General features: G+C 37.8%; 1 protein-coding gene across 1 annotated transcript; it reads left to right on the forward strand.

Annotated features, from left to right (window-relative positions):
* Positions 1-49: 49 nt before the first annotated feature.
* On the forward strand, positions 50-7,944 carry LOC128353527 (interleukin-15 receptor subunit alpha-like). The gene is made up of 8 exons (XM_053314223.1): positions 50-205; positions 1,869-2,045; positions 3,428-3,493; positions 3,635-3,682; positions 5,923-6,051; positions 6,470-6,571; positions 7,646-7,745; positions 7,860-7,944. Exons 1-8 carry the CDS (start codon positions 127-129, stop codon positions 7,942-7,944), a joined length of 786 nt encoding a protein of 261 aa, XP_053170198.1. The 5' UTR covers positions 50-126.
* The last annotated feature ends 2,575 nt before the right edge of the window (positions 7,945-10,519 follow it).

Raw genomic sequence — 10,519 nt, forward strand, 5'->3', positions numbered from 1 at the left:
ATAAATAGAGAGCAGTGTTCAGAAAGCGAAAGTAAACGTCAGAAGAGCTGTAGCCGCAGTGAGGATGGTCGCAGCGGCTCATAATTTATTTGGCGAACATGGTTTAACTGTCCACAGCGCTGTCAGATGGATCTGGCTTCACTCTCACTCTGCGTCTGCGTTGTGATGGTCTGTGTACCTGGAGTTACACATTGCTCCAGTTCAGGTAAATTCATAATCTCACCCCTAACAATACAGTAGCTATATGTTGTTACAGTAAGAAAGATTTTAAGTCTCGTTCAGCCAAAACTTTTCTGTTTTCAGGATCTTTTTTCAATCATCTTTTTTTCCCCAGTAATGTATCCGATCATTTGTTGTGTAGTCCGCTGTGATTTACAAACCTAAATAATTTAATAATCATTTGATACAATTTGAAAATTATTTTTTTGATGTGGGATTTTTTTTTTTTTTTTTTACACCTGCACATTAAAAATACACACAATTCAATCAATACAATCGCTAGCAACACACACAGTTAACTCTGTAATAACACAATAGACCAACATTCATTTAATAACAGAAAAGGGAAGTGAATAGACAAGACAGCTGAGGGGCAATGACAAGACAACAAGACAACCTCTTTCACTTTATTTTTTTAACAGGAAATGTTTCACTGGCATTTTCAGATTCATTTTTAAACAGTGAATTTTCACTAATGTATATCTGGTGACATCCAAGCGTGTCATAGTGTACTACGTGTGACAAAGTAACACGTAGCTCTTAATGATCTGATTCATCCTTTTAAAATGCAGATATCACTCAGTGCTCCCTTCAAGTAAAAATGTTGTTACTGATTAACCTGGGTGCGCGTTATGAAACACACTCTCATCGACCGCTTCATTACCTACACCTTTGTAATCCAATTTAATCCAATACAACAGTTCTTCCACAAATTCAACTTTTTTTTGTGGAAAAAAAGTGATAATTCTACTTTGTTTATTATTGAGGTCGTACTAAATCAGGGATGTCAAACATGCGGCCCAGGGGCCAGAACCGGCCCGCCAAGGCGTCCAATCCGGTCCACTCTCCTTCCTGTCTTATTTTCCTTCCTTCCCTCCTGTCATCTGTCCTTCTTTCCTTCCTCCCTTTCTCACTTCTTTCCTTCTTTGTTTCTTTCCCTCCGTTCTTTCCTTTCCTTTCATCTTTCCTTCATCTTCTTTTCCTTTCCTTTCCTTCCTTCCTTCCTTCCTTCCTTTTGTCTTTCCGTCCCTCCTACCTTTCCTTCCTAATTCCTTTTCCTTCTTTCCTTCCTTCCTTCATTCCTTCCTTCCTTCCTTTTGTCTTTCCTTCCCTCCATTCTTTCCTTCCTATCACCTTTCCCTTCTTTCCTTCCTTGTTTCCTTCCTCCCTTCCAAACTTTTTTATTGGTGTTTGACACCCCTGTACTAAGTGGTGGTGGCTTTCTGGATGTGTATTATACTGAATGGTGTTCTTAATATTTTGCACCCCTCCCACCCCCCCTCATGTCTGTTAATGGAGTGGACAAAATATTAGGAATAGCATTCAATATAATGAACCCTAGTACATCACCACCCACTATGACCTCAGTAATAAACATAAAGTAGAATTATCACTTTCCTGACAATGTTAATAAAAACTGAAAATGTGTAAACTTCATAAAAGTAGAAATTATTAAGAGATGTTTTTATTGGATTGGATTGCACAGGTGTATCTTATAAAGAGGTCAGTGATTGTGTAATGGAGTCATAGTAAAGCAAAAGGTAAAAGAAAAACATATAGAATTTTCTTTCTAAGTGATGCTAATGCCTTTATTTTTTTCTTAATAATTTAACCATTTCAATTCTCTCTGTAATTTTGTGTCCATCCAGACTGTTGCCCAGAAATTCCTACCTACCCTTTGACTAAACCTCCAGAACAGAAATGCTTCAAAATTAACGAAACTTTCCGCTACACATGTAATGACGGTTTCTTGAGGAAAGCTGGAACCTCAAATCTCATCAGATGCAAGGCAGGAGAGTGGACCCGGTGCACCCTTACCTGTATACGTAAGAATCATTTGTTCTTTGTCATTACATTTTAAGGGTTTGCTCCTCAACTTGGGATTGAAGAGCCTGTCTCTGTTGAAATGCAGCAATGTAGCTCTCCACTGTGTAGGTAGGAGAACCCTTTAAGACACAGCACAGTGTTTGTCATCAAATATTGTAAGCTGAGAAGACAGATTTTTGCATGCACCTTTTAAAGTAGTGAAACCGGTGCCAGCAGACCTCTTGCACACAGAAAACAAACCACTCAGTAGTGTATGCTATGAAGCAAAGTTAGGTTGGAAAGGCGCTTAGGGAGAAATGCCCTATTACCCGCCTTCCTGGATGCACCAACAAAAAGGAAGTCGTCCATCAAGATATTTAAACATGATCTTCTTTCCTGAGCCCTGAGATGCAGCAAGATGCCTCAGTGGGAACACCCTTCTTGAGAAAACAACGCTGTGGCGGTGTCATTTCACACTTACACCCACAGTTGTAGGTGGTGCCTACATACTGTGCACAGCTACCCACAAGTGGTCTGCTTATGAGCGTATCAGTAGATCTACTTTTCTGTGCACCCTAACAATTTATTGATTGCAACAACTTCAACAAACAATTTGTGTAAAACTTTATACAATACAATACAACATGTTTACTAACATCAATATGCTTTTTGTGATTGCATTTTATTTTGTTTTTAATCATACTTGCCTGAAAGAAGGTGGTTTGCTCTATGTTGAGCGCCAAAAACTGATCTGGTTTAGGTTACATTTGAGTAAATGAGGCATTCAAGAGGTTGTCAAAATGAAACTTAGTATGTACGCAGGAGAAATTGTGCTTCAAATGAGGATAACCGTAACCCTAACCCCTGTAATAGCACTCATCATGGCTTTCTCATAGGTGGGGCCACTTTTTTGGTGTTATGTATGCTATAATATTATGGCCATCCCTGTTCAATGAACAGAGCAATTACAAAAGAGGAGATAGGGCAGCCCTAGTGAGAGCTGTGAGATGTAGTGGATTGCTAAGATTGATAAGATAAGGGCAAATGTGACCCTTCACTTTGTAGCAGTATGGTTGATGGGACACTCAAAGTCAATGCATTATATATGTGGCACTGAAGAGAGCTTTGTCAAGTCTAAGGTAATCACAGAAAGGGTTTAGAGACTACGAATGTATGACAGAAAGCCTGTGTTGTAGATTGGGGATTCATTTACTGGGCAAAAGACGCTAATCAGTTGCATCCTGTGAAGTGCTGGATCCAGTTTTTGGAGCTTGTCCCACATTAAATCTTATAAATCCGCCTTCTTTTTCATTACCGTGACGTGTATGTCTGGTTCAATCAAGATTTCAAGTTACAGATGATGACGAACAACATGCTTAACCTGTCTTCTGTTGTGTTTCAGCTGACCCACACAGAACCACAACAGAACCGCCAAGGACCACAGTACCGCCAAGGACAACAGTACCAAGTGAGTGTATTTGTGTGTATGGCTTAAAAAGGGTATTACTGTAATATTGTAGTTCATTGTAAAATAAATATAACAAATACTTAATATAAGGCAGGAATTTTTTTTCCCCACATAATGATCAATAATGGTCTTATTTTTCAGTGGAACACACTGATACTTCCTATGACTCCATCATTACCACCACAGTCAGTGAGTTCTATGTTTGCATGATTTGTGGAGACAGAAAAGAAATACTAAAATAATACTAATACCAATAAACTAATAATAATAAATAGGTACTAATGAAAACTACTAGTACATTTTTATTAGTACTGGTTGTAGTAGTGGCAGCATTAAGTTGTGCCAGTTGTATCAAGTAGAAACAGCAGCAGTATTAGTAAAGGTAGCAGTATACTACATAGTACATTATAGCTGTCGCAGTTGTAGTTTGATGTATAAGTAGCAATACCATTAGTGGGGTTGCAGAACTACTACATGGTCAGGGATTAACATTCAAACATTTAAAGCATATATACATTTATATATATACATATTTAGTCAAATAAAACAGCACCACTTGATAATTCACTTATTCAAATGTTCTGTGAGTTAACGTTTCATTGTTACATTCTTGACATGGTTGTGGAGCACATGGCAACATGTCAGAGCTTCCTAAGGTTATCCAAGAGAGGGAGTCTACCGTTGATGACATACATCACTGTCAGCTTCAGTTTTGATAAAGGCGTAAACAATCTTGGACACAACTGGCAAATCATTTTAGCTTTAAGTCCAGGTATATCTGGATGTGTCAGGATTGTTTTGTTTCTAAAAGTAGTCTCAGATAAATTTGATGGCGATTCAGATGACTTTATATCATGTGGGCATATAGAGTACACCTTAAGGTAGCAGATACTGAGTCCCACGTGTGTGCTTGTCTTTACTATGTAATATATTTGACTAAATATAAGGAATAAGTAAAAGTAAAATTACAGATTTTTAAAGCACTTTAAAAACTGCCCTAATAAATATTTTTAATGTACTCTTCATCAGATGACTACGCATAGTGTGTAAGTGGTCATTTGTAATGACAAACACAGGGAACTATCACCTTACTCTGGCTCAGTTCTGAGGAATATTTTAGTGTCTTTCAGCTTATTGTTTTGGTTTTAAAAAATAATGGGGAACTGTGAAATTACCTACTGGTTTGTTGACTCCAGTTGTGAAGCCTTGAGTTTGCATTTTGACCGTCGCCATCTTGGATTTTTGAAGCCAGAAGTGAATGTGGCTGAAGGGGGGGCAGTGGCTAGCTGTTAGCATGGTGCATTTACAGTCTACGGTAACTGTGATACTGCTAGTGCTAACTTTTGCTAGTGGAAAAACAGGCTTAAAGCCACCAGAACACCACCACAACAACAAGCATATGAGAAGACTGTTCCAAAGCTTCACTGCACTTTTTGGCACTGTGTTGACTTTGTTTTTTAGCCCCAGGGGGCTGACGCTTTGACAACCTGCAATTTTACTATTTTGATTCATGCTTAATGCATCACCGATTTCGAATCAGCAGCTCCAGGCAACAGTTTTCATTGAAAAAGCCCTATTTGTTCACATATTGTGCCCTTCCTGCCTTGCACCAAACAACACACAAACATTGTTAGCAACTAGATGATAAATGTAGTGTAGTATACAATATGATATACTTTATTGTGCCCATAGGGAAATTTGTCCTGGACTCAAGAATTTAGTGGCTAAAGAGTAAGATATTGCCCTCAGGAGGGTTAGAACACCATAATAAAGTTCAAAGGAGTAAATATTGGTGTTAAATTTGTCAGATGGTTAGAAACGTAACTCCAAATGAACATCAGTGTTTGCCAGATGTATAATTAACTGTTTGTGAACACATCAGTCATAAAAGCTTTTTAAGGTGATATTATATAAATGCTCTTTTTTATTAAGATGCCGCTATAACTCACTGGAATACCTACATGGAATAGAGCCATCATTAAAGTAATTGGTCACACTACTTGAAGTAGTGGTGGCAGGAGTAGAGCAAGGTCTATTAGAGGAAGTAGCTAATGTTGTAACAGTAGTAAAAATATTTAACACTCGTAAAACACTAACCACAAGACTATGGTTAACCACAAAACCTTGCATGTTTTAAATTTGGTTTTAATTAATAGTTACGTGGCATGGTATAACATAAACTGATAATTGACATCTATGCACTTGTGGACTGTTCATGCATGGTCGTAGACATCCTTACGCATGCATGCTTCAAACCAGAGCATGAGTTTGTTCTTATTCAATAATCATTTTCCAGACTGCAGTGACAGTAGGAGCAACAGTGTAGTAACATAAGTAGTATTCGTAGTAAAAGTAGTATAAACAGTTTTAGACATTGACATGCTTTTTTGCAGTATTAGCAAAGGTAGCATGTTTTCTCTTGCCCACAGCAACTTCCACCAGCCAACAGTTAACCCCCAGTGCAAGCATCTCAACATCAGTGTCTTCACTACAAACAGAAAGTACAGAGCCAACCTCATCTGGACCTGATCAATGGAGCCTGTCAGATACCACACAGGGTAAAATGCTCGTAGTCACACATGGAATATTAACTTTCCCAATCAACTCCCATAGTATCTAATGTTGCTTGCACTAAAGCTCTATCAGGCCAGATGATTTTAACAGCTGCTTCCAATCAATCAGTGACATTCTGTGATCTATATTTACTCTGCTGTTTTCCCTTTGTCACTTTGACAAATTTGAATAAAGCTGCAGAAATATGCAAATCAAATCAGCGCATAAAAATGGAACCAAATGTTTTCAAATCTGGGTGTTGAATGAATGAATGGATGAATGGCTCCAGAAACCTGGGTGGCATGGATCATTTAAGCTTTTTTTCACATACAGGTCTAACTTCCTTGATCTACCAAGACAGAATCGGTACTGAACTGTTGACCTTATGAAAGCTGACTCTGGATTTCTTTCTGTCATTCATAGAAGTAGAGACTGTGACCGTGACCAGGGCAGCGACCTGTACATCAACCTCCACATTGTCACCGAGCACTGTTAATAGTACCTCCAAGCATGAGCTCAATATTGGTGAGTTTCGACATTGTTATTCCTCTACAGTAAAAATATATCTTCAGATACATTTGGCAAAAGAATATGTACATAAAGACACTTTTCCCCCCAAATGTGGTTACCAAACACTTGTAATGGGGGCTGTGATACATGATGTTACAGTTTAATTTAACATTACAGCTTAATTTTTTTAAAAATAACATCAGTTCTCTGAAACAGTAAACTTAACTGGGTTTATAATGTGTATATATTAAACTTGGGAAAAAGGATTAAATATACATAAAATGCAGCCTATATATCTTTTAAAAAACTAATATTTTATGGCAGTGTTTATACTGTCATAGCAGACTGTATAAACACTGATACAGTTCTGTCTGTGATAACATTGGTCAGTTTCTAATGAATAATGAAGAACAGAATTAGGAAACAGCTAGCTCCTGTTAGCTCTCACTCTGCACCTGTAAAGCTAACCAATTAACATGTTATATCTTGTTTGTTTAATCCAAACCAAAAGAGTAAAAATGTTGTGTTACCATGAGTAATGAGCCCGACTATATCCTGGCCATGTGTGTTAACTTTTTACCAGCCAACTAGCCAAGAAATAGCCTGTGACACAACTTCAAGTCTTTGTGTTAAGCTATGATAACCTTCTTCTGGCTGTTGCTTCTTATTTAGTGTAAGAAGACATGAAAGCAAATACATATATTTTCCAAAATGTCTAACTACTGCTTTAATTTCACATCAATCATATGGCAACTGTAGCCTGTTAAGTCAACATTAAGTCTAATCCTTTACATACACAAATATTGATACTTGAACCCAGTTTAAACAAACACACAGGGCCTGATTTACTAAGATCCCAAATATAGGGTACTAAATTGTGTGCACAGTGCGTTTCACATAAATATGTTTCATTCAAATCAGAACTGCACAGATGTGTCCTCTTTTGCCTTTTCCTTTTGTCTCTTGTGCAATTTGCTTTGAGAACATAAGATTATTGTTCTGACCAAAAAAAAAAATAATGCCTGCTACACCCTTTATTCTCTGGAAATTGAGGTACACTACATATTGAGTTATTCTCTCTTATGACAGGATCTCAGGGAAAAACAGCAGTGGCGGTCTCTTGTGTTTCACTCATCATCATCGTTGCTGGGATCGGGATGGGGTTCTGGATCCACTTACATTGCAGAAAGTAAGCAAGAGAAAGAAATCATGTTGACAAGGGTTTAATTGAGTTTAAGAACTTGGGTGCAATGATCTTTTGACTGATCTCATTTCATTACTTAATGTTCCCTTTTTACCTCAGGAGGAGAAACACCGACATACCACCGCCGGAAGAAATGAGTCCCATCAATCCAAAACCATCATCTGAAATGGCGATGACATGTTAATAACCTCATGTCACACACACAGTGACAGAACTTTATTGCCATGCAGTGAAAAACGGGTTTTCACCCACTACACTGGACTGCACAAGGTATTATCACCTCTCCCTGACGGCCCATTGGATTCCTGTGAACAATGTTATTTGGAAACATAATGGACATTTTAATACAGGATTTGTACAATGACTTCACCAAACAAGCCGACCACTCTCTCTGCGTGGCTCTCATGATGCTTCTTGTAACCAAATATTTAAAACCTATTCTTTTTAAGACAGAGGCCTTTCCCCTGGTGCTACAAAGGTCTACTCTCATATAAATCTTTCAGGCACAGATGTATGTAAATTAACTATAAAATGAATTGCAGCTTCTTCTTTTAGTCATTCTTCACCATGACATACTCAAAAGACCTCAAAGCAGCCTTCATTACTTTTGTAAATAGTGAAGCTCTAGCGGTCATGTTTTTATCTCTTATCCCTGCGATTCGGATTTCTGTCTGGAGAGAGTTTTTTGACACATCATAAGCAATTCGAGGTTCATTAGAGTTCAGTCTGGTGTCAAGAGTAAACTTTGAAATCCCCCACCCTATGATTAATGGACATCAAGCTCTACCACTGACGCATTTATATATAACGGACAGCTGTTAGTTGATAATTGACTGATGGAAACACATCATGCACTGATATGCACAATAATGATGAACATGGAAGGAAGTTAACATCTGAAAACTCCCACTTTCACTTCCTCACTGTGTCGAAACCTTGTAAAAATGGTTAAAGCTTCCTCTTTATGAATAACCTAACCTATGTACGCTTGTAAAAATTATTTCATTTGAGGCACCCTTGATATTTATGGATGATGAAAGTTTCAATATATTATTAAAAAAAATGTATTTTCATTGATGTTACTTTATATGTGCCTACTTTTTAACTTCTGTTTCCAAATAATAAGAACCCTTTCCTCTGAATTCCATTATGGTCAGTGTAGAAATACCACCATGTTATTTCCACTGAAACCAGACTGGCAGAAAACGTCATGGGTAAAGGTTAAGGTGGTGTTACTTTGTGGGATGACAGATATTTTTTTTATCCTTCCTGTTCCTTTTCCTTTTTAAACAATAGTGAAAAAATCTATACAAATATTTTTATAACTTGAAATAAATATTTCGAAAATGAAGGATCTCACACAGTCAGTCAGTGTTTTCCAATAGAATCAGCTTCCACAATAAAAGGCACTTAACAAAAAAGAGCATGGTTATGATTTTAGGGTTCATTTTTTATCTCCAGATGTTGGTTGGAATGAAGCTCTTCTATGGTTCCAAACATAAACAAGGGACAGATACTCTACACATCACATTTCCTGTTATATTCTCCTCTAACACTTCAATTTCAGTTACATCAAATATGTTGGTTGCTAGCATCAATTAGTTTGCCAAAGAAAAATAAATTAAGGTTTAAAGTAATCCCTCGAGTGTCACTTATAATACAATATCTAGATTCAGAAAAAGACAAAAGACTTCTGTGGCTTTACTGGGCTTAGGCAATAGTGGGAAGGCAGTGAGGTAGTGTTCCCATGAAGACCAGACTGATTACTAGCAGCTGTTTGGCAGTAAGGGGTTGAAAAGAATGCAGTAAAATCTCAGTGATGTGATTTGGGAACGGTCCTCCTAAGAAAGTGGAATATTGCAAATGTAAATCAGAGGTGGAGGAACATATGACCTGTGTAGCACACTTGAATGAATCACAGTGCACTTTGAGTTGTATGCTGTTTTACTGTGATTTACCTGCAGACATAGACATATAGCAGCATTGTAAATCATCCGCTCCTATCTTCATTGGAACACAATCACATATAGACTTCTGCTGACCGGGAGAGACAAAGATAAAACATAAACTCCCTCTTGTCGTGAAACTCCATAATTACAGTACCTATATCTTTTCCTTTTAGACACAATAATTGGTGTCGCTTTTAAGCCACTGTTCTCATATCTCATACGTTTGATCCCCCTGATTAACCCAGATTTGAATGGCAAATTTGTAACAATGGGCTTGGATGCATCTCATTAGTATTTTTCTGTGATGAGCATCAATAGAACAAAACTGTGTCCCAGGCTCACACTAAAGCACTTGAATGATATTGTGAATCTGGCAACTGTTTAGGATTTAACATCTGATATTAACTCCAGGCTTCAAGAGCAGGTTAAACTGTGAGTAACATACTTTATGTAAAATGCTGCTTCACAGATATTTCCCATTTACAGGTTATTATTATGAAATGACTTTACTGGCCCACTGGAGATCAGACTGAGCTGTATGTGGCTCTTGGACTAAAATGAGTTTGACATCCCTGTTGTAAATGTAATGTGATTGTGATGAGCTTTGTTAGATCATTTTCTGTTAGTTTACACACCTTTTCTAACAATATACAAATCAAGATTATAAGAACTGAAGGATTGGCGGAGTTTAGCTCAGTGGGAGGAGCACCCGCCACATGTGTTGAGGCTGTAGTCCTCACTGCAGGTGACTCCGGTTCGAATCCTGTACCGAGCAGTCCTATCCTGCGTGTCATTGCCCCCCTCTCTGCT

The sequence above is a fragment of the Scomber japonicus genome, chromosome 23, assembly GCF_027409825.1.
Source record: "Scomber japonicus isolate fScoJap1 chromosome 23, fScoJap1.pri, whole genome shotgun sequence".
NCBI lineage: Eukaryota > Metazoa > Chordata > Actinopteri > Scombriformes > Scombridae > Scomber > Scomber japonicus.

Coding starts and splice junctions, on each gene's coding strand:
- LOC128353527 (XM_053314223.1), top strand. CDS start 127: ATGGATCTGGCTTCACTCTCACTCTGCGTCTGCGTTGTGATGGTCTGT. Junction 2,046..3,427: donor GTGCACCCTTACCTGTATAC/GTAAGAATCATT, acceptor GTTGTGTTTCAG/CTGACCCACACAGAACCACA. Junction 6,572..7,645: donor CAAGCATGAGCTCAATATTG/GTGAGTTTCGAC, acceptor CTCTTATGACAG/GATCTCAGGGAAAAACAGCA.